The sequence below is a fragment of the Xiphias gladius genome, chromosome 10 (assembly GCF_016859285.1).
Source record: "Xiphias gladius isolate SHS-SW01 ecotype Sanya breed wild chromosome 10, ASM1685928v1, whole genome shotgun sequence".
Classification (NCBI taxonomy): Eukaryota; Metazoa; Chordata; class Actinopteri; order Istiophoriformes; family Xiphiidae; genus Xiphias; species Xiphias gladius.
Window position 1 is genome coordinate 6,195,454 of NC_053409.1, and position 25,521 is coordinate 6,220,974.

At 40.9% G+C, this 25,521-nt stretch overlaps 1 protein-coding gene across 1 annotated transcript in view; it reads left to right on the forward strand.

Moving 5' to 3' along the window:
* The first annotated feature begins 12,543 nt into the window (after positions 1-12,543).
* The window catches only part of alk (ALK receptor tyrosine kinase), a 322,063-nt gene continuing 309,085 nt past the window's right edge, over positions 12,544-25,521 (forward strand). Inside the window, exon 1 of the mRNA XM_040136347.1 lies at positions 12,544-13,312. Coding sequence (XP_039992281.1) covers positions 12,544-13,312 — 769 coding nt within the window. The remainder of the gene's footprint in view (positions 13,313-25,521) is intronic.

The following is a 25,521-nucleotide window of genomic DNA, read 5'->3' on the forward strand; positions in this document are numbered from 1 at the left end:
GTAATTATAGCTTAATGTAGTGGAGTAGAAATGTAAAGTAGAAGAAAACTGAAACAGAAGTACCTCAAAACTGTACTTAAATACAGTACTTAAGTGTATGTACTGTGTTACTTTCCACCACACTAGCATTTGTATTTGCAGTCATAATACTAATCTACAGTTTTATCAGAGCAACATTAACCTTTTGTGTAAAGTTTGGAAAGTAATCTGTACAAGTACATTTAATGATATATTGGAAAATTGATCAATGCCACATCCATGTCCCCGCACAGGAATATATGTAGAAAAAAAAAGATGAATGGATGGATGGATGGATTAATGGATCAATACTACACAAATTTAATATAGGAAAAACCTTGACCTACAGTCTGTACCCTGAGGACAAAGGTTTAATTTCTTATGATGGTCTAACTGCACAAGCCCTCCAACCTAAATAATAAGATAAAAATAAAATAATAAAATGCCTAAGTTACCTTGGTTACAACGCAGAGCGTATCTCACAGGTCTGACAGCAGCAAAAACATTCTTGCTGTTTGATAGAACAACCCTCATAAGTTATCTCACAGACATTGGGTACTTTCGTGGTTGCGTATCACTCTTCAGAACAAATGACAGCCAGACAACATGGTGCCAAAAAACATGGTGCATAGCCAGAAAATGTTGACCTTTTGTCTAAAGAGGAAGAAAATTAATCATATACCTTTTGAGAAATGTATGAATATTTATGTATGTATATATAAATACAACTGTATGTATTTAGATATGCATACACTGTAGGCACAGTAGTGCAGCCTTTACCTTGTAACCTAGGGAGGTTTGCAATTATGTGTATGTGTATTTTTTGCTGTTATGTCTTGTGTTGGTTGTTAACAAATAAAAGCTCTTTGTTATTGCCTTCCAAAATCACCCTGATCAAAACAATACTGTTTGTCAGCAACTTCCAAACTTGTTACAGAGGATACGAAAATGATTCATATGACTGTTTTCAGATCTGCCACCACAACAGTTATGCTTTTGTTCGGGTAACTAAAACTGCATGGTTTATAGTGCTGAGATTGTTTTCTTAGCTGCTGTTTCAGAAGTCAAGTATGCAGATTGTAAACTAAACTTTTATGAAAATGTGGCACTTTTAAAATTTCCAAAAATTGATTTTTAGGCCACACGCGGGAAGTGGAGACAAGCTGTGTGAGTGCAATACTGACATTATCACCTCTTAAATTGATATAGCAAACTTCTTCTTATTTACACATTCAGCAGTTACGGAGCAATAATAGCATTGATTTGGAGTCTTGTTTGTGTACACCTGATGAATGTAAGTCCAGTATTCACTCTCCTTTTAGATCTGTTTTTCGTCTCCACAAACTCCTGGGGGAAATATCTTTTTTTACTGCTAAATGCTGCACTACTTGGTTCTTCACAGGAAAACAGCTGCCTGCTACATCCATGAAGAGAACCAAAACATTAAATTTGAGAGCTGGGAAGTCAGATGATAATTCTCTGTGGATACTCACAGAGAATTATCACCTGACTTTCCGGCTCTCATATAAAGGATAACTGGATTTTTGAAACTGGGCCTTATTTTCCCATGTTTTGGGGTGCAAATGATTGATAGGGTCAAAAATATTTGCAATCAGTCCACTATTGAGCCAGAACGACATACCTTGGAACGGCTGAACAGCTGCTGCAACGTAATCAAACGGTGCATTTGTCCGCGTCAAAGTACGTCGACCAAGAGTGCTTGTTGTTGCCATTGACAGGTTCAGATTGTTACTGTAAGTGTCTGACGACATTATGGATAGGATTCCTACTGAAACGTACCCTTTTGTTGAAGAGTTAAATCCTTTTTGTTTCACCAGAAACACCCGTTATATCACTCTGTTCAAAGCCCCCAGACTGCATTGACAAAAACAATCATTTTACCTTGCAGAGCACGAGAGTTGCTCGCCTACCGCTGCCTCGATCAGTTAGTTTGTTTTCTTGTGTGACTTTCAGTGGTGGAAGACGTATTCAAACCCTTTACTTAAGTAAAAGTACCACACAATAGTACCACACATAGTCATTTGATCCACGTCTTGGACTTAGATACGTGGTTTTCATTTTTAAACACAACACTGTGTTATCTTTGAGACCCCGTAAATGTATTTTACTGCAATGTATTTTTCTGTTTTTACTGCCATCAAAATTTTAAACTGCGGATGTCATCCAATAAACTGAGTAAAAACTCATCTTCAGGGTTCTGGAGCGCTTCATGAATGTCTTCTTTGTTGTACTCAAATGTCCAGCTTTACAAGGATTGGAGACAATATATATATGATATTAAATAATAAGACAAACTAATAATTTGTGGGCACATATTTTTAAATCGGGATTGGAATTTTTTTTTTTTTTTTTCTCCTTCAGTGCACCTCCAGGGCTCTAGAAGTGCTCATAAAAATTTTAGATGAGATTGTATTTAACTACTTGGTTAAGGGTTGGAAATGAACCCACTCATGATTACATGAAATGACACTCTCCCGAAGAGGTTTGCAGCGCTATAATGTCAGTACTTCCACCTTAGACCCTGGCAGACGTTTTTTCACATCTCAAAAGAAAATACCCACAATATTACTGAATCCTTATAATTTTTAAAAGGCTGTACATGTGAATACAATGTTGACTATAAGCAGCTGTCAGTTGAATTGTAGTCCATATGGTAATTGTTTCAGAGAAGACAACCAAATCACTGGTTCAATGTGGCATTTGTATGGTAATGTCTGACATATATAGGATTTGTAGTACATTACCCTAAAGTCTCATGGAAATTTTTGCTAGACCAAATACACACACAAGTGAAATGACTGACAAGTGATGATAAATGCCAGCCAGGTGTTCAGCTGCGGAAAAGGTTTTTCCTGTCAGAGCAATCCCTCGTCCAGACTACAGGCAGAACCACATTAAAAAAGCTTTCAATTAGAATTCCTTCAGCTGTGCCTGCCTGTCACTGTTTATTCTCTGATGATAATCCTTGGAGCACTTGCTAGCAACATGTAACTTGTTTTAGAGCACTGATACTCTCTTCGTTTACACACATCTGAGCAGGCAGTTTAACATTGAATAGATGTTGATGAGCAGACTGTTCTGGTGTGGAAATATAGCAGGGAAGTGAGGAGGCTGCTGGCTTCTACATTGTTAGTGAAGTTGGACCATAAATATCATTCTGATGTTTGCTTAAACACCTCCAAATATATGCAAGAAAATGTGATATTGTGAACATTTTGTGCTCATCTGAGCACTGCTCCTGCATGTAGGTCAGATTTTGAACAGAAGGGCAAATTCAAACTGTACAGAGCAGGCTAAGGGAGCGCAACCAAGAGCAAAAGTATAGTGAGGAAAGCAGGGAGAGAGAGATAGTCGCAGGAGCCAAGATAAACAAACCTAAAAGAAATTGAAACATTGGGACAAAAGGCCAATTGATTTGGGGGCCGCATCTGCTTTTACTAGTAGTGATTTGGCGAAAACAAGATGCTGAAATGGGGGCAATGTCTTTTCTTCCATCTCTCCATGGTCAACACATGCTCTAACTCCCACACTGGCCTGCTGCCCTTTTTCTGCAGTAGAGTGACTATAACTGCATTTGAATGTGTGGCTTATTAGCGATATAGTCCTGCAGCTGTGCTTCTGCAGTTATTTTCTGGGGGGAGGGAGTAATGAAAACTCTCAGATATGCATACTAAACAAACGTTGTGATTTATATTCCTATGGACGAACAGGGTGCATCACACAGACACGTCTGTTACCAGGAAACCGGGTGAGAGACAGAAAGAAGGGAAGACAGAAAGAAGGGAAGACAGTGTAAGATAAACTGATGCCTCTCCCAAGAAGAGAAAGAAGACTGTGCATTGAAGATACACAGTTGAGTTGTATTGCTGCAGTCTATTTTTGGCACTCGCTTCCCCCCACACTCTGCCCCAAATGCCACCCTGTCCTTTTTTACTACTTGAGTCACTGATATAAGGTTTGCTCTTTCCAGAGGCATAACAAATGTGCAGATTTTGTCTTGTGCTCACCTCCTTCTTACTGTATCCATCCTCAACACTGACCCTCCCACTGCTCCCCTGACACCAGATAATTCACTATTAATTCACCTCGAACCTCTCCCCTGTGATGTATGTCACGGAGTCAAATGCCAGGCGTACCCTGTATCATGCTCCACTCAGCCAATAGATCATTTTCAACCCTGATGTCCTGCAGCACAGTGCAGGGTCGTATTGACAAGGGCCGGTGAAAAATCACCCCGCGGCCCCGATGGCGCCCTCTCCTCTCCCATCCTTTTCTTGAGAAGCTTGATCCGTGAAGGAGATTGAATTGGTTCTCGCCATGCAACCAGCCATCTAGCCGTCCAATTGCCCCGTCTCCAATTCCGGAGTGGGAATTCATCAGATGCAGCGCTGAAGTCGAACGCCAATGGCCCATTAGGCTCCGGCAGGTCGATGGTTAACTAATTGAGGAGAGATCTAAGAGCGACTTTCTTAGCCCATCAATCCAATCCATTACTGAAACTGACTGATCAGTCAAAATCCCAGAGTCTGCTGGTGTTACCTTGATTGGCTTGGATGATGGATGAATTGAATGAATAAGATATTGATGTAATGAATCATGAGGATCAGTCTTTTTCCTGTGTATTCATTTGTGCAGGATAAGGTTGAGTGAAGGAAACACTTGTCTACTGGTAGTTCAGAGGATCTCAGGTGAGCTCCAGGCCTGCTCTGCCTCAGATCAGCGGTGTGTTTCCAGACAGGTGATGAATGATCCTTGAGCTAAACGCATTCCAGTGTACAAAGGCAGAACTGTGCTTATTGATATAAGAATATAGGAAATGCCAGCAGGCCTTTGAAAAATGTTTTCTTATAGATGGAGACGCAAGCCTCAACATGAAGAAAGCTGCATTTGGGAGCTTTAAGCATATTAAACCATAGATATCTAATCCCACTCCTGATGATAAGCACCTAAGGTATTGTTTGTGTGTGTGCTTGTGTTTGTGCATGAGTTTACTTTTGTAAGGACCTCTGAGTGCCCTGGCTGTTTCCCATTTTAAGATACATCCTTTCATTATTTTGGAGACCTGTGGTTGTAGAAATTCATTTTCTGGGAAAGATGGATTTCTTTGGAATTGGTCAGCTTGTCAATTTTTAAACATTTTCGATAAAGCACGAAAGTAGTGGAACGAACAGAGGCAATGAATTCATTATGAGGTGCCCAACCAACAGAATAAAGTGATAATGCAAGCACAAACATATTCACGCTTCTTACCATCCCTCTGAGCCTTAGGGGAGGAGATGGTTTGTGTAAAGAAATGGAGAATGAGGCTTTAATTATGAAAAACTCAACCACATCATTCCCGATCTATTTAGTGAATAATCAAGTAATTTGCAATGATGGATATTTATGAAATTGCGTGGCTGCAAGAAGTTTAGCAATTGCACCAAATTTTTGATTAAAAATTTTTCATGTTTAAATAAAATTATCCTTGAGAAGCGTAATACATTTGGTTAAATGTATTTCTGATCATGAGTCACATGGCACTCTACTATATAAAATGGAATTATTGTAGTATTCCAGTAATTAAGTATTGCACTTCCAAAAAGCTTGGGGATTCGTGAGTAATTTTAAAAAAAAAGATGCAACAAAGGCTCAGATATCTGAATTTTCTGTCTGTAGTTTGGGTCAAGCTCCGAGAACAATGAATCCTACTCTGCCTGAATTACCTGCTTGGTAAAATATTACTATCATTGGTCCACTCAATGCAGCCTCCAGTAAATTTTCACCAGAAAGCTAGCATAAGTTCTATATTTGATTTTAATATTTAAATGTTATTGATATTTTTATTTTATTATTTAAATCAATGACACTTTCTGTAAAGTCCCAACATGAAGGTACAAGTGCTTTTTCAAAGTTGTCTCCACACTGCCAGGACTAAAACTTTGGGGGAGAAATGCTAAAGTCTTTATGTATTTAAAGCTGCACTAATCAACATATTTATATTTACCACGGATCAAATAACTACATGTAATGTGAAAAGGGTCGCTTGTAGGAAAAACCTACAGAGAATTATCACCCGATTCCGCAGTTTCCCTCAGCTCTACAGAGCATTTTAGTGTCTTCCAGCCCATTGTTTTGGTTTTACAGCCAGCACCTTACCTGTTTTGGTTCGGTCTCCCTTTTAATGGCCAATTTTAACTGGAGTCTTGTGTACAATCAGCACGTGGTGATAATCTAAAATAAATAATGCCATTAAAAAAATATATGAATTAATCATCAATAAAAACCATTCAATGTTAGAAAATAATTTGTAAAAACTACAATACATTCATATATACATACATTTTGATAAAGGGACAAATTAAACATCTTAGAGTATGCCCCCAAATTGTTCAAATGTATCAATAAAGTATTTTAATCAGGGCAATAAAAAATTGAGAACTACAAGGTAATAGACAAAGGGGCATGCCTTCATCAAGCCATTAAAGGAAATGTACATTTAAACGGAGCCCTGCCTGAGCAACTGAATAATACAGATGTATAACAACGCTTTCAAGATTATTTAATACATAGGGAGAAAAGCTGAGCCTAGAAGCTGTCTATATAAATAACTCATGCTGAAAAAAGTGTAGTCCTCAATCCCAAACTAGACTGTCTAACTCCGCCAGAGACACTAAAGACCTTATAAAACTGTTTGCACATGCAGAGTAATACATTGACTTTGAGTGGAATGCCTCTTTAAATGCATGCTTCCAATCATGCTATTCAAGTTTGAAACAGTGTATTCACATCTTCTCAACTGTAATTATAAATATCCAGGGGACAAGCAGGTACACATAACCATATGGTTAGATGCAGACATTGGAGCGGTGTGTCTTATTTGAGGTTTAGAAGTGTTTGGCAAACATGAACACACTGTTCAAAAACAGAGATAATTTTCAAAAGGCCAAGTTGGGCGAGAAAAGTCTGGAGGAGAATTTGTCAGGTCAAAAGAGTCACAAGGAAAACACAGCTTCGTCCACCCTGCATCACATGTAGTCCTGCAGCTTTTTATGCTGATTATCCACTTTTCATAAATCAAAAAATTCAGTTACCTTGCTGAGGAGAAGCTGGCAGACAAGCTCAACCTGTATAAAGACTAATGTGTCTCATTAGTCTTAACCGTAGCCACTTTTCATAGCTGTCTGAATCAAATTCCCTGTTATGTAGGGAATTGTGGAACTTCTAATCTGACATTCGGCAGGTCGAAATGTTAATATTGTGGGGGTGAAAAGGCCAGCCAGAGTCCAGTCATTTGTCCCATTACTACAATTAACACTGTCGTCCCACAATGTGGCAGGTTGGGTTTTCTGTTTCTGTTTTTGTCATCTAATTTACATTGAGAGTTATGGTCTTGAGATATGGGAAGTACTTCTATGAATCAGCATTGTTAGTGTCACACTAACTACCTGGCTAAAGTCAGGCTCAATCCCTGTAGCACCATGATTAATAAGAGTGCTGGTCATGCATAGGGCTCAGTGGACCAGAGCTAAAAGGCTGACATTTTTCAAGTCCACTACCCAGGGAATTGCCACTTATCCAAGTTTACCCCCTGCACCTGTGAGCGCACATTGTAAGAGATGACCACCCCAAACTCTTATTACAGCTGTCAACAGGAACTTCTTGAACAATTTCTGTGCAAAAAGCTCTTTTTTTTTCTATTTTCCTCAAAAGCCTTATTTCTTTTCTTCAGCTCGGCAGGTCTGGGGTTTGATTAATGGAACTAAGAGAAAAATGTATTGAGGGGGAATGTAAAAATGGGACTGTTGCCTCTGTGTTATAAAACGTATGGTTCGGGTGCATGGAATTCGGCAGCTCCTTCCTCAATCACTGCAGACGAGTGTTGAGCATCCATGAAAGCAAAAACAGACAAAAGAAAAAAATGGCTGCAAAGCTGTGAGAAAGGAGAATTAGAGTTGAATTTAACAAATCTGGAGGAATGCGTTGGGATTTTTATCTTTTTGTCAAACATCCATCAATGCTTTTGCAGCGACAAACTTTGGATAACTGATAGTACATGCAGAAAGTGAAAGGACCAGGCCATGAAGTAAAATGATGCTGGCTGAAAGGGTCACAAATTGTGGGGACTCAGCCACTGATTTATGAGGTTTACCGCGCACCATGAAAAGTAGTGCTCCGGGGGGGAAGGGTCTTTGTAAGAACTTATCTGTCTGTAATTTATCACACTACCACTCCCCCACCAACCTTTTTCTGCACACTGACCTGTGAGCTGGATACCAAACATGGTTTAGATGAAAAAGATACTATAGCTGGTAAGTGTTCTTGAAGCTAGCAGCATTGTGGGTAATGGATATCCAGGCTTTGGTTCATTTTACTCCATAAGGACTGAAAAGTAAAAATGAGTGATCAATCAGAAAGTAATTAAGTTCGCCTTGGCGGTCTGGTTAATGGCTTTCCAAGTGCATGCCTGTTTCCAAGAACACTGCCATAGCTGTTAACAAAGTGCAGTTAATTTCAGCCCATACATACTTTGGCCATCTCTTTCCTCTTTAGCCTGCAGTGCTCCAAGTGAATTCATCTGAACAACAGTTCTGTACATAAATATCAGTTCATCAAAATGAATTTAGTGTGAAAAATGGAACTCAAGCTATAATGCTTGACTTTGGGTTTTTGCTAGTTAAAAATCAATCTGGCTAACATTTCCCATGTGTTTAATCTATTATTAATAACTCCAGATATTGTCTTGTTTCAGTGAATGGTTGTACCATTTCCACAGTTCTTTTGGCTCTGCACTCAAGTGATCAAACTTGCATTTTAGCCACATGCTAGCTGAAAACTCCTCTCCCACAGGCTCCCCTCAACTGAAGCAATTACCTAGCGGAATCTCACATGTCGATGTACAATATCATGCACAGAAATGTAGTGGCCGATGTAACATTAAGATTGCACCAGTGGTTTTGCACTTGTGAGTACAGCTTTGCAGATTAGATATTGAATGGAGCTCAGCGTGTCTGTGTCACCATTTCTCCTTCCCTCTATCGCTCCATACCAGCCGTATTCAGTCCCACCCACACCTTTTATGATTCCTCACCTTCCCTGAATATGAATAAAATAACTTTTCTTGAATAATGTGTTCAGATATTGCGTAGAATGCATGATGAATAAGGAAAAAAGGTTTCCACTGATGTGCCTCTGGGTCTGATTTTATGCTCTCTGCTGCTGTTCCACTCCAGGTCAGGGCAGAAGATGCAAACCGACTGAAGATCATACTCACCTATTTTATCTTATACCTATAGGAATGTGAATTTGCATCAGAGACAGACGTATTTGGCAGGGGAAAATGAAAATGGAGCAAACAAGAAAAGGTATTGATAGTAATGTACTCACAGCCTTCAGTTTGGCTCAAAAACCTTGAATTTCAAGCATTTCAGCACTGTTGAACACAAATGCACTTGTGTGTATATACACATAACCCCATCACAAATAAACCCAATACTGCCTTGGACAATCATGGCAATAGGGTGCAAGTTAAGAAAAGCAATCAAAAAGAAGTATAGAGAAGAACAATAACTTCTGCAAAGGACAGTTCCATTATTGGGAAGTAATTACTCAGACACACGGCAGTGATCAATCAATAATAAATATATTAATATATCACTTAATGCCAATGCATCTCAATTACCTAATAAGAAACAGAACAGGTTGTTTCTCAATCAGGAAAGAAAAAAGTATATATAGGTAATAAATTTGTAACAAAACATCAATTAATGTTTCTTTATTAGTAAGAAAGAATGGGGTCCTGTTGTGCAGAGTTTCAACAATTAAGTTCTTACTGTTAATAATTAATCAAAATCACCTATATATTTCTTGTGGTCTAAACAAGAACTAATGTTGTGCAATCAGCAGGTTTTTCAGGATGCTGAAAAAGCCATAACAATGAATATGGGATTACATCACACACTAAATCTGTATATCTCTGGGGCGGGGGCGACATTAAAGGCAGGCTGTGTAAAAGCACAGCTGCAGTGCAGAGCACTCAACTGTGGTACACACTCCTGTTGATGGGAATGAATGCAACAGGCATGTAATAACAGATATTTTCATAGAAATGTTTCTACTCTTTGCTATTTACAACAGGCTAGTGATTCTTACAATAACCCTGTGAATGAACCCTTTTGCATTTGCTGCACACACTTCAGGTCTGTTCGCTCTTTCCTGGGAGGAATCCTTTTCTGAATAATGAGTTTTATATCAGTGTTTTCACAGTTCCGAAAGCAGCATCGGTTATATGTTTGGCGACACACATCCTGCCCCGTTTTTCCAAAATATCCGCAAGTCAGTGTAAATGCCAAGTGGTTTCCTTGTGCCCCCATTTCCATGACTTGATTTGTGTTCTGCGCCCCTGCCACTAGTGTGGAAACCACTGAGCATAGACACTGAAGAACACCAAAACGTCCATTGCTCTCCTGCGTCACAAACCTGTTTTCTCTCAGTGAGAAGCTGTTCGCCTTCAGCTGAACAGACAGAAAAGGTTATCTCATATAAATTTGATCTTCATGAGAAACTCTCCAACCAGGGTTTAATTTGATCATGCAGATGATTACCCCTACTGTTCTGGTTATTGATCATTTCTGCACACGTGTAAAAAAGTGACTTAATTTTGGGACACTAAAAAGTGAGTCTAACTCATTGTGGAAATTATATTGACAGAGAAACTGTTTTGTGAACCTAGTGACATATGGTCTACAACGTTCATTTTCTTTCTTTTTTTTTTTAATCAAATTTGGCATTGGTAGCAAACCATTTTCTTTAATCCACAGGAAAAAAAACAAAACATTCATACTATATTTAGGACCGTAAACACCACATGATCCAGCATATTGGAGCGGAAGACCTCATTTTCAAAATCTGAGTCGATGTAGTCAACAAATTACATCTGGTGATAAGTTGCCGAACACCCCACATCCCTGCCGCCACAAACCGTCTGAGTTTTAACATCTAGAATGTAGAAGCTGATTTGTTCCCTCAGAACTCCGACCTGAATCTCATAGTTCTGACTTTATTATCGAGCCTCTGTCATTCCTCAACCCGTACAATGTTCACATTGGCCCTAATCCTCTTCTATAGATAAGGCTCTAATGAGACACTGTAAAAAATTCTAGAGCAATTAGAGCAGTAATGGATTCGTCAGTGAAACTGAGGAGTGTGAATTACCATAAGTATGAGCTGACGCCATCTAGCGGGGGTCTCGCCTGATCTTCTTTTGGACTGCAAGAGAGAGAGAGAGAGCTGTGTGTGTGTGTGTGTGTGGGTGTGTGTGTGGGGGGGCAATTTTTACCTCCTGCCCCAAACACTGACCCCTTGATTCCCATTCCCAATTAAAGATGCAGACTGTGGGGCAAATGAACTGACAAGCTGAAAAGACAGCTTCCGGATGTTTTAAGGACGTATTGGCCCCTGCACAGAAGATAAAAAAAAAAAAAAAAAAAAGCCAAATGGGCTCGGACCCAAATGGCCTCCCTCTGAAACTATTTGATTTGCACACAACCGGGAGAGTGCGACTAATCCAATCCAATTTCCGGAAACACAAAGGCCCGGTGATTCATTAACAAATTCACGAGAGACGAGCCGTGGAGCTGTGCTGCTGCACCTCCTGGCGTTTCTAATTTCAGTAGAGATCCAGGTACCGCTACGGCTGCGGTCCATAACGGCGGAAGCTCCTTCTCTGGCTCCTCTGTGCCCTTCTCCCTCAAGGGAGTCGTATTCGGAGAAGACGGCTTACACTGACGTCAAATGGATGTGTGAATGACTTTGCCGCGTGCTGGCACCACAGAAGCGGTCGGAGCTGCCAGCTCGGACCCAAAATGAGCACTGAAACCCTCAGCAGACAGTGCACCTGATGGACAGCCGCTGGGCTTTCGCGATCAGCCGAGACTGGAAGATATCCACTGTGTTTTAAACTTTGATGGACACTCGGCTTCTCCAAACTCGTTGGGAATTCATGATTTAGCTGTGAGGGGAAAGGGCGACGCTGCATCCCGCCGATGACAGAGAGACCACTTGTGCCGCCGTCGCAACTGTGCCAAGAGACAGGGAGTCTTTCTAAGCCACCGGAGCGGACCCGACCGGCATATCAATCAGCGTCCCGGAGAGCGACTCGCTAGGTTCGCACCGGCGATAAAAAAGCATTGTCTTCTAGGTGCGTGCGTGCGTGTGTGTGTGTGTGTGTGTGTGTGTGTGTGTTTGTGTGTGTGTGTGTGTGTGTGTGGGGGAAACAGAGAAGGGCTATGGCACTTTGTCCGTGTGAAGACGGGAGGACAGCAACAGTCCCTGGCAAACAAATGTAAAACCCAGTTTCCATCGTCTTGCCACGGGTGCGCACCGGCGAAGAGGCGCAGGACCCGCAGGATCATCGATTCGCACTTTCTGATTTTTGCGCTGCGTATGTGACGAGAGCAGAGAGGAAGCAGTGAACGGTGGGATTAACGGGCTTCTCCTAAACGACAGACCCCAATTGATTTAACCATGAGCGCCGGGATATTGTTTTTACTTGTTTGTTCTGCGGCATTCTTCGCTGGGCTGCAGTGCGCCTCGCCAAGGACCACAGCGGGGATGGATCCCCCCACCGCCGGCTTCAGCAACATCAGCAGCGGCAGCGGCGGCGGCGGCGGTGGCAACAGCGGGGAAACCGGAGGCAAAAGAGACTTGAACCAAACCATAAACTCCAGGCTCAAGAGGAAAACCCTCGCTGTGGATTTTGCGGTCCCCTCTCTGTTGCGCTATTACCTTGCGGAGTTCATAAAGAGACCCCTGAACGGCAACTGCCAGACTTTTAGCGGATGTTACACGGTGCGCGCAAACTTGAAAATGCACTGCATACCTTTGCAGAAAACCATATCTACTTTCGTGGACCCCAAATCTGCTACGGACTCAGCGCTGAGGAACACGTCTTCTGACGGACAGCTCCCCTCCCTCTACAAGCGGCCGCTGTCCAAAGTTCTGAAATTGGGCTTGACGAAAGCCAGCAGGAAATCAAACCAAGTAGTGGTGGAAATAGGAGAGGATATAGTCAGGACGGGATGCGGGGGGCTGTCTGTGTTTGAGGAGGCCCCGGTGGTCACCCTGGAAATGGACCTCACAGCTATCCTGGAGTGGTGGCTCGGCGCAGAGGGGGGCCGGCTCAGGGTCCGACTCATGCCCGAGAAAAAGGCGCAGGTGCCCGGGATCGAGGACCGCTACACCGCGGCCATACGCGCTGCGGACCCCCGCCTCTTCCTCCAGATATCCTCCCGGGGTGAGGCCTTCTTTCCCTCCTCATTTCCCTCCCTCTGTTTCCCTTTCACTTCTTCACACGTTGCTCTCCTGCACGCCCACGTGCACGCCACACACACACACACACGTGCACGCGACAGCAGGCTTGCTTCACGTTGCTCAGTCGCGGTTGTGATTTCAGTTCTGCTGTGATGAATTTTTGATGTTGGATCCAGCCTGCCGAAAGATGCCTGCTGCGTGTGCTTTGGCTGGCTATCGTGGTGAAATGAGCGGCTGAAGAAATGAAGGCTGATGTTGGAAGCTATTTTAAAAAATGACCGGATGGGAAGGATGCCTGAAGTATGTGTGTGTGTGTGTGTGTGTGTGTGTCAGAGGAAAATAACTCTCGGGCAATTCATGCGTTTACCGTAGGTCTGTTGCTGTGATCCGAGGGACCCGCCAGACTCATGTTTCATTATTGATGCCCACAGCAGTGCTCAGAGACGAACACTTTCTTATTGATTCCATTCCCAGACTCTTTGATTGTTTCCTGTAGGGATCCGCGATGGATACACGCGGCTTCTTTAGAGGCTACTATCGTTACCAGTTCTAAGATGGTAATTATTCATTCATTTGGAGGGAAAGAGGGGCCTGATTGCGTGATAATACCATGCCTGTACGTTTTACTGTATAAGGCCCACACGCAATGATATTTAAGTCAGAGAGGCCCCAGCAGGGCTATCTTGCCTACAAAGGTTCCCCCTTAATGATACCTTCTCAATTCCCCGAGCCGCTCAGCGCTGAAGGAAGGTTGGGGCTTTAAGAAAACGCGCTTTATTTTGATTAGGCTCAAATTAAGCCGTTATCTCCGAGAAAGCTTTGGCACTCAATACTCGAGGGCCCTTCCCTCGTTCTTCTGAGCATCGGCACAATCAGCGTAATTGCTTAATCACTTTGATGAGGGAGGGCTGGCCGAGAAAAATGCAATGCAACCTGTCAGACGTTCGCGAAGCGGAGGCCGGCTCGGTTGGGAGCTGATGGAGCGAGGAGGAAACCCCGCTGCAGGCGCGTTTGCACATAGAAGCACATGCAAACATGCAAAGACACATATGGAAACTAACAGAATGTAATAACTGCATGTAATGTAATAAGTTATTACATTTCTGTCTTAGTTACTACACTATGATTTTGGTTGCGTTTTTGAATGACAAATAATAACTTGATATTATGTTGTGATGAAAGGTTAAGATTAAATTAATCAGCGCCTTCATCTCTATATGTTTATGCAAAGATGCACACACCCACACACACGCACACACACACACAAACAGCATTTTTTTTTTAAAATACACCTTAAACTGTTGTAGAGAAGCTTCTGAGTGCACCACAACTGCAGCTCCCAGCAGGAAATCCAAAAACACAGCTGGTAGTGTTTGCAGGTGGGAAGCCAGCCGGGGATGTTGTCATGGATTTTGCAGTAAAGACATCTGCTGTTTTTTGAGCGAACCCCTTTCTAAATTTCAGCCACTGAACCTTAAGATTGTTCCAGACCAGTTGCTCAGTGTCCAGCATATCAGACTGGTTGTACTGGGCAGCCTCCATGTGTAATCGTGTGAGCAGGAATACAGCATTTGTGATCGGCAGACTTACTCTCTCTATACAAAGCTTCAGAAGTACAGAATGATCGGACTGGGTTAAGGCCGAAAGACGCACAGCTCCAAAATCTCGACTACATGTGTTGTGTATCCGAGAGACTGTCCCACGAACAACGACAGAGTCAGTCTTTAAGCAGATACACAAAACACGACCTGTGTTTATGAGGAAGGGAGAAAGACATCCAGTGGCCGAGTAATGATGACTCTCGTCACGGGAGCAAAGAATAGAGGGATTTCCAGAGTTGAGGATAGTAGAATGGACCAGCAAAACATTGGACTTTGACAGAGGAGCACTGCTCGCTCATTATTTTCCTAACAACGGTCATGATCATCACCTGAAGCTAACCTAGTTGGTTATGATCGTAACCATGTCGACACAGGTCCCCTAAACTCAAAGTTAGAGGACCACGATCTTTCCCAAACCCAGTTGTTTCTGTGCCTAAACATAACCAAAAAGACAGAAATACCCACACCCACACACAAGTTCCCCCTCATATTTCACATGTGCATTATATATCCGCTGCAGCTCCCGGCAGGCATTCAAACCAACACAGCCGGTGTCCATATATCCATGTAGAAGAATCAAACCTCAACCATAGCTGTGTAAGATCAGGGCAGATTTATCTTTTACAGTGATTTGTAACAGTTTTGGAAGGCACTGACAAATGATTTTGTCCCGTTGATAGTGGCATCAGATCAAAACACGTGTATTGTTGAGGGCAGTTTCAAACATCTTATTTTGTCGAAGAACCTGTTTGTATCTGTAGTCCCCTGCAAACTGTGACTGGTTAAGCAGGGGATGATATTGTGTGCTGTAGCATGGACATGTTACTGCATATGCAGGGAGAGTATTGTAGTGTATTGTGAGAGTGTTGTGTTGTGATGAAAGCTCGTTGAACGATCAAACTTTGAAAGATCAGATCCAATACATACTAAAAGCAAAAAAAAAAAACAAAAACGATATTATTTCAGCTTCATTCATTATTGCAGAGTAATACAAGTGTTACAGGCATGGAAGTGCGAAGACAGCAGCTCTCACTGGAATTAATAGGCTGCCATCCACTGTTTATGACATCCACGATAATTTCTCTTACTTTCATATCATTTTCATATCTCCTTCATCCTTTATCCTCACATAACCCAGAAAGTGATCAAAGCTTCAATCATTAAGGAAGCTAGCTGCTCAGAGGAGCGAGGACAGACTGTCTGAAGGAAGCTTCAGCATGGAGATACAGGAGCATCCATTCATTTGAAATCTGTTATGATAATGAGCTGTATTGAAACCCCATCACCTCAAAGACTTTTCGGGGCAAAATACAGAGAGGAAAGGACAAATGACAGCATCACCAGTACAAAACCCTAACAAAGGTCTAAATGACGAAAGCACAGTTCTTGTACAGTCTCATTTGACAAAAGCAGCTTTGTCTCCTTCCGCTTGAATTACCAGCACCTGCGCTAAATCTAATAACAATGCGTTTGCATGGCGGGGTTTATGTTTATCAATGAATATGTCAGTGTGACTTACATGGTTGTAAGCAAAACGAGTTGTAGAAGAAAAAGTAGCATGTGTTTCTTTTCTTCCTTTATTTCTTGTCAGGAAAGTTTTTATTGTGAAAAACAGAAGAAGAGGTTAAAGTTCCAAAAAAAAAAAAAAAAAAAATGCAGACCAAAGAAAACCAAAAAAAACCATTGCAATTGGCAATGACATGATGACGTATCTGGTTCTCTTGTTTCGCTGATTAAGCGGTGCCTCCAGATCAGGAACATTTCTGTGATCTTTACGCCCAGTGTTGTTGCTTTTTGCGTTTTTGTGTATCTGGAAAAGTAAATTTGGGAACGTTGGTAGCAATATCACCTCACACAACACATCAACACACAGTTCATTTGAATTGGCACCGTTATAATTGGATGTAGGTGTCAACGTGAGTGTGAATGGTAGTCTGTCTGTACTTGTTAACCCTGTGACAGGCTGCTGACCTGTCCTGGGATTACCCACTCTTTTGCCTAATGTGAGTCGAGGATGGGATAATTGAAAATCACAGTTGGTTTTGATTTTTCAGCATCATTTCAGCATGATCACATTATGTTGTCATTTTATCATTCTACAAGTTTTTGCTGTTGAAATTAATGATTCCAAACAAACTGCACTTGATGCCAAAAACAGTTAATTGCTTTTAACGTTAGTTTGATTTGATTATAAAGGCTCTGTTCTTGACCTTGAGAATAACAGTTTGTTATATTATATTAAATACTAATAAGTTATCTACAGAAGGAGTTTTTAGCAGTTGTCATGGAGATGGCTCAGCTGTTAACATGTGACTTGTGAAAGCATGGGACTTTGGTTACATGATAACTGGTGGTCATATAGTCATTTTGATTATTTTATAGGTGATTAAGCATACATTTGACTTATTGTGTTATATATATATATATATATATATATATATATATATATATATATATATATATATATATATATAGAACATTTTCCTTACTAATATCACACTAATTACTTCTTACTATCCCCAATAAGATGATCCATATTTCTCACCTAAAAAATAACTCTGACATGAGATCTTCCTTTTTTTAAATTGCAAATTTTAAAATACGTTTATATTTCAAGTTAGGGAATACAATTTAGCTTCCCTTCATTTTATTCAGTGTTCAGACTGTAAAAAAATGACAGTGTTCCTGAGTAACAAGTGGCAGAAATCTACACATTGTATCCACACACCACAGGTGGACTCCTCTGACTCCATAATCCTCACACCGTAGGCCCACTGCTCCCTACTAGATTACTCGGCTGTGTGTTTGCAGAGTCGCAGTTATTATCATGGGCAGTTATTACATTAGGAGTTTCTACAAAGAACACCTGTGTTTACACACTGTTGATGCATGGAAAGACAAAAGCCCCAAACACCTCGCACAGACACACACATCTGTCGTCCCTCCATTCTTTTCCCTTTCTCTAATACATGCTCCCGTCTGCCAGTGTCACAGACTCTCTCCTCCAGAATGACTCAACTCAAAATGACTCAGCTCAAGGCTCCAGTGTGGATTATCTCAGTCTTTTCTTTCAAACCTGATTGGTCAGTGTTAGGCATTTTTCTGTGTAATTTGGGTGCTACACTCGATTTTCCAGCCTCCGGTAAGATGCTGGCTATTAGCATGAAATAAACACACGCCATGGCACCCAGAATAATTTGACAATCAGGCAAGCGTGCCTATGGGAGTCAGGCATTAAACTCTGCATAGTACATTTATACTTACTCGACCTGTGGGCTTTATGAGGGAGATTTTTAATGAGAAATGCTTCTATGACTTACAGTGTAGGAGAGGGGAAAACAGCGCTGGGCAGGTGTGATAAAGAGTTGACCTCTACTTTATTAACCTCTGTTATGTTCACCAAGCAGTGTCATAAATAGGTTGCAAGAGAATCATTAACTGATCTCAGCATTAGAAACTGGAGGACGTGGGGACCCCTGCTTCATTAAACTGCACATACCTGCCACTGAGCTCTTTTAGATGATCATGCTCCCCGGCACACCGTTAGCAAAGAGTGTCCTCATAAACACGCCTAAACAGGATCCGATTGAAGCCCTAAAGTAAGGGATTGTTACCATCCTGCTTGAGAGGAGCAACTGTGTTTATTAGGGCTTTTTTTCCCCCATGTTTGCCCCTCAGCTCTGACCCCAAATGCAAACACACACTCTCACGATTTTCGATTGAGCGTCCCCAGTTTGCTGTTCCTTTGAGAGGCTTAAAACACAATCCTAGTGCGTGTATGTTTTAGCCATTAGGCAAATATTCCAATTTCTTTTGAATCATAAGTAAAGTCCAAAGTAAATTTATAAAGTTAGATTACACGCTCGGTACTTCGTTTACCCTACGTTGCCTGTGGCCCTTTTGGAAGAGGTTTCTCCTTGAAGGATGAATACACTTTTACACAATTTTCCTCATGCTAAATGCCTTTCCCTTGTCTTCTGACAAGGCAGTTGGCATATTAGCCTCAAGAGGATTTACAGTATTTTTACTGAGGGTGTGAGGGAGTGAGGTATGCCTTGTTTTTTGAGCTGCACAATAGCATAAAAGTTTACTGTGTACAAAAACAGACAGACTCACTAGCTATTTTATCATTATTTGTCATTATTTTTTGATTTATGATTATTATTTATACTATTTTGGTGACTATTGATTAACTTTAGCTTAGCATGATGGACTAGTTTTCGGTGTATCATGTTTTGTGTTGTCATGCCGCAGAAAAACATGTAGTTGATTTAAAGGCCTTCACTGGAAAGCAACAACAATAAAAGAAATTCAACATACTGATCCCAACCTGGAAAGAACCCAAGGTCAGACAGACCCAATCAAAATTATAGCTGAAATGATTAGTCAATTGATCAATCAGTCACAACTATTGTAATAATCGATAAAATGCTAAGTAATTTTTCTAGCTAATATGCTGAACATTACCTTATTCCACCTTCTAAAATCCAAATATTTATGGCTTTTCTTTGTTATATATGATAGTGCACTGAATATCTTTGGACTGTTTTCAGACAAAACAGGACATTTAAAACACCACCTTGAGTTTTAAGATATTCCGATGGGAAAAATGTCATTACTTTCTGACATTTTATGGATCAAATGATCAGTTGATCAATCAAGAAATTAGATTAAATGATATTGAAAAATAAGCATTAGTTGTTGCACTTTCATTTTTTGTTTGTTTCAAAAATACAGGTCGGAGGGATGGTAAGGTGTTATAGTAATCAGCACTATCACCTCATACAGCATATCAGGTGAACTGGCCCGTATGTGTGAATATGGGTGTGAATGGGTGTCAGTCTGTATGTCCTAGCCCTGCAACAGACTGGTGACTGGTGAGTACTTTGCCTTTTGCTCAGCATGAGCTAGGACATGATTAAATAGTGAATGTGATATGCAAGGTCATCTTAAATTAATAAATGACAAAAGTAATCATTACAGTTGCAGCCCTAATCCAAAGAGACTTTAAGGTTATTAAACCTTAGTCTTGTCCTCCTTGTGATTAGACTTGCAACTTCTCAAATTTCACCGGGTTTTTCAAGACCTGTAGCTATACAGGATCCTACCCAACCTGATTTCACTCAATGTACTTTTGGACGCGACCTGTGAAAATTTCTAATTTTAATGTAGGATGGAAAAAAAACAATTATTTTCAATGTTGAGTAATCTGTAGATTATTTTTTTGAATAATCAATAAATTGATTAGTCAGACAAAAAGTTAGTGGTGAACATGTCAAAAATCGAGTCAAAAAAGTAAATTTGAAATGATGTAAAACAACAAAAAATTCACACACTAGAGAGCTGAAAGTAGCGGAAGTTTGCTATTTTTGCTTCATAAATACTGCATAAATTACAAAAGATTAATTTTCAGTGATCAACTAATCAAATAATTTAATGTTTTAGCACTATTTAAATGTCAGTTCAGACTATGGATTCATCTGCTTGCATTTTGGCATACTAAACCTTCCTGTTACATGCCCTTATCCACCTTCATATACCCACAAACCCTTGCATTTTTGAGTGGTCTCCCTTGGATTCAGATTTTCTCACTTCTTGGACCAAGAGAGAAGAGCTCATCCATTTTCTGTGATGAAGTAGAGTGGTATCATCCTCAAATGAACTGACCTAGAAGAATAAACATTGCAGAGTGTGCATAAGAACTTGGTGTGACCAAAGCCTAAGCACAGCTCAATGACACGATGCACCTGTTGACCTTTAATTTAGTCTGTCCGGGTGGAAAGCTACAGAACCTGTACAAAAGTGACATGACATTGCAAGTGAGTGTGTGGACTCGTGGCAATCAATGAGGCTTCTGACATTTAAAGCTTGTATCAATCAGCTGCTAATGGGAAAATCAATAGGAAGTCAGAATGGCATGCCACTTTATTATTTCTGCATTTCTATGATCAATTCAGTCAACGAGTCGGTGGTGTGTCGTGACACCCCAGAGGACCTGTGAGACCCTGCCCAGCTGATCAATACTGCAAGTTACACTGTGCGTGATCAAGTGCATGTGTCTCACTGTTAGCTGCTAAGTACACTTGCTTTCACGACAGAGCAGTTGTAGACACAACGTTGAGACAAGAGAGCAAGGAATTCAAAATGAAAGGCAGAACCTGCTCTGCTGCAGCGCACCAGTCTTTGTCAACCTGTGATAAATACTGTAGTTGCGTAGCAGTAGTGAGAGTGTCAGATTTTTCATCAACAGTGTCTAGATTCATTGATTCATTCCTCTTTACAAATGTGAATATTGATGAATTCACAGCATCCGCAAAGTAAACACCTTGAAGCTTTTTGTCATTTTCAATGATCACAAATCAGTCTGCTTGACTGAACTGAGTATAGTGAAATTACATGATTGACACCCTGGACAGTCACCCCATACACATTCCCATTTTGTATTCACATGTAGATCCACATGAAGTAGTGCAAACATAGCACTTTCTATTTCACTAGCCCCGAGTTAAGAAAACAGGTATTCTACGTGTCACCATGTCCAGTGTGGATGGTTGAAAATGAATGGTTTTTAATGAGATGTCCCCTGTAACTGTTCAAAATCATATATAACAGTCAAATTCAACAGGGCTGCAGTCAGCTTAATGAGACAGCTGATTCTTGACTTAAAGGAAGTGAAGAAATCATTTATTTGGCTGCTGAGCTTGTGAAATGTCCGGCCTGTGCACCAGTCTTGACGTTAGTTGGCTCGTTCTCAAGACTTTGGGGGGTGGAACTGTTGCCCAAAAGGACAAGCTGTTAGCATTCTGTAGCTGGCCATACTAAATAAAATATGAAAATGTCAAGCCTGCCAAACTGGAGGCTACGGGTACATGTTTACAATGATATACTGAGGGGGGGTCTGGACCCCCTCTGCCAACCCATAATTTCTGCCTCAGTACCAGTAACCACCTTGACAATGTAAACAGTAGCTAATGCCTTTTATGATATTATTCACCCCTCCTTGTAAATAATGCTTGTGTCACTGTTTTGTAAATTAGCTGGACTCAAGGTGACTTTGGCAGTGATTTCCCTTTTCACTTCTTATTCAGCACTCTCTTTTTTCCCTTCTTTTGCCTGATGTTTTAGTTATTTATAACACTTGCTTGTTTTTCAAAAAACTGCAAGCTGCCTGTCTGATTAATGGTGATGCTTACAAGAGGTCTCAGCATAGGAGTCTAGCTCGGAGCTAGGTGTAGCGAGGAATGCATACTGTACACCAGCTGAATGTGAGGTTCACACTTCATCCCTGAGTGCTGTACTTCCATAATGAGAGAAGCAAATAATATGCAAAAGTGAGTGGTTGTACTTTTCTGGAAGTTACACACTGTACACTACTGTATGTAGATATCTATTTTTATATGTGTTTGCCATGATGCCAGCAAAAGCCAAATTTAGCTCTTTTCTACCTTTGTAAGTACGTTGTGTCATCTTTTTTTAAAGTGTAATTTCATCCCAGCTCTGAGGCAGGAATTGCCCAGTGACCGCAAGGTACCTAGGCTAGGGGGCTCTTTGGAAGTGGCAGCAGTAATGCTGAAAGCCGTAGCTCTCAGAGCCGAGCAAGTACTTAGAAAAGCACCCCATGAAAAACAACAATCGCAAATGTACATAGCATTGTGTTGCTATCAAGGGACCTGCTGCCATCTGCAACCACCGCTGAGTGATATGAGTGTCTGAAGGGAAAGAATTCATTCCGGTGGTGCTTCTACAGCCATCAAAAGCAAAAGTCCAAACCATTGTGCCAAATTAAAAAATACTTAGTAGAGAGTTAGCAAAAAATTGCATAAACTCCTATGAGTGATGAGTCTCGATTTTTGAAAAAGGGCGCGGTTTCAAAGACTGCTGGGGGAGGTGGCCCGCCCACCTCTGATCAGAGGGCGTTAAAATTCTTTTTTTTTTAAAATATAAATTCTGTGAAATAAATAGGTCCCAAACGGGTGATTCTATGTCAACGTTGGCCTTGCAAAGTTCAGGATGATTTAAAACAGTAGTAGGCGTGTTGAGCCATTTTCTTCCCATGAAATGCCAATCATATCATTTAGTTTACAATCAAAAAAACATGTTTAAGTGTGCGGTACCTCTTTAAGCAAAGTAATATACAAGGTGTACGCTTTCCCCTTCTGTTTTTATATGTGGTGTATATACGGTGACAGAGTCCACTAAAAATATATCCAATACACCATCAAAAATGGCCACAGAGTTGAATCAAAAACCTCCTTAACACAGATGAAATAAATCCACCTTTGGCAGCTTATGTTAAAGGAAAATTTGCCAATGCAATTTTTGCATAATTAAAATCATTAATGTTTGTTTGATCAAAGCTCAGCATTGATTTATTTCTCAGTCATATTTCAAACTGATTAAAACTAACCAAAAGAATTACGTTGTTTGAGTAAAAATAAGACATGATATACACTGGCTGTATAACTGTGTATGCTTTACTCAGAAAAAACAAAACAAGGAAATATTGATTTTATAATATATATTATACAAATGAAAGAGGATTTCTGGTCTGCTGTAATTTACTGTATCTAAGTCATCTTTTGACATTCATTTATCCTTCTTTTTTTATTTTTATATAGTCCAACAAACAAAGCATGAATGTATGGTGTGCAAGTTTTCATCATTCAGTCCATTCTGACTGAGGTCTCACTGAAAGATATATGTAACCATGTGTGTTTCCCACTGCTTGTTTCCTCTTTTCTGCCAGTAACTAACTTAGAGGAAAGGAAAAAAGAAAGGATGAAAGTGAATGAGAGCAGGAAACAGAAATAAGTCTCAAATTCTCTCTTCTTCTAGATTTAGATCTGAATTTAAAACAGAGATATGTGAAGCTATGAGCATATACTGTATATAGGATGTAAAAAAAATGTAATCTCTTTGATTTTGATAACCTTTGTTATATATAGAATGTATCTCTTATTTCTATGAGTTAGAAAATTCACATGAAATTACTTAGACTTGTTAGACATGGTTTGTTGTTGCTGATCAGTATAGATACAGAACTTTAAAGAACACTAATGTGGAGAGTTTTTTCTGGACCTTAAAGCTGCAATAATTGATTTTTTTGGCCTCTTTTTGGGACAAGCAAAAACAAAACAAGCAAAAATGTACCTAGATAAAAATTCAACAGAAAAAAAAAATTAGCATTTGTTTGGATACAGGAGTCAACAGACCACAATTTTCTCTCTCCCTTTTTCTCTGTTTTTCGCTCCACAAACTAACTAATGTCTCTTTAGATACTGAAGGCTCCACTATGTTCACCAGCTACTCTCTAACTGTGCCTTTCTGCTGTTTGGTGCAGAGCGGGTAGTGTACAGTGGATTTATCAGACATTTCCCTCCAAACAGCTACCTTCTGCAGTTTGAAACAAGAGTAATGACAGCAGAGTTTGAGGGCAAGAAACCCAAAACAATGATCCAAAACTAGCTGATGGGGAGGGTTGGGTGGTAATTCTTTCTGAGTCTGTCTGAGTCTGTCACAACAAGTGACACCCTTCACAATTTAATGGGGTGTCATATAAAAATATGGATTAGCGCAGCTTTAATGAGTGTGGCATTAAAAATGTACAGTAGGATAGGATAGTGTTGTATTTCCATAAAGGTCCTTGAAGGAGACTTTCAAGCTTCTTATTTCATTTCTTACAATATTTGGACAGCTGGCAAGGCAGCAGAACAAAAATCCAACGAAAAGAGGATGTATAAAGCAGGAAAGAGGGAAGAATTTTAAGGGTAGCGTAACACACCCGGGGTCTTTCCAGTCCAGTGAGGCACTACCACTAAGCTTTTCTCTGTTTTCAGACTGTCCTTGGTTTTCACACAGCCTAAGCCAAACTTACGTTTGAGCTAAATCAAACCAGTCCCTGTGACGCTAACCACTGAGCACGAAGAATCAGATGGGAACATGAGGAAATGCTCCCAGCATTCACCTGGAGTTAAAAAGCAATTAACTGATGTGGCGCAGTTGCCATACACAGAAAGCCTGGCAGCCTTAGAGGAGCAGCCCGAGTGCTCTCAGGCCACATCCCAAGCTCCCTTTATGATCTGTAATGGGATTGTTGAGGAGCACCAGCAGCATCCTCATCACAGGACAAAACCCACTTAATGGGATATGATTCGCCATGAAAGGGCGAGGAAGAGCGGTTTCTCACTGAACCCGCTTATCCCTTGAAACCTGCACAACCCCTCATCCCCACCCCCTCCATTCACCTTTGAAAGTGGTAGCTGGCATGTCAGCTCTTCCCTGTATCACCCGTACCATTCCTGTGACGTGGTGTGCACGTGTGTGAGTCGGGGGGGGGCACAGACAGCGATGTAGAGGCAGAGCAGCAGAGACCACGAGAGATGCTGTTTGTAGCGTATCAGAGCATGAGCCCCAGCATGCTCAAGACCAGCTCAAGGGATGGAAGCGCAACTTGTTCAGTTGCAGAGACTGCTGGAAGTGAATACTGCGCAGTGCTGCCACTGTTTTGAACTCACCAATGCCTCGAGACGGCTTACCTTCTCAGCTGGAGCAGAGTGTAGTGCAATAAGAAAAGTTTAATGAAGTCATTACT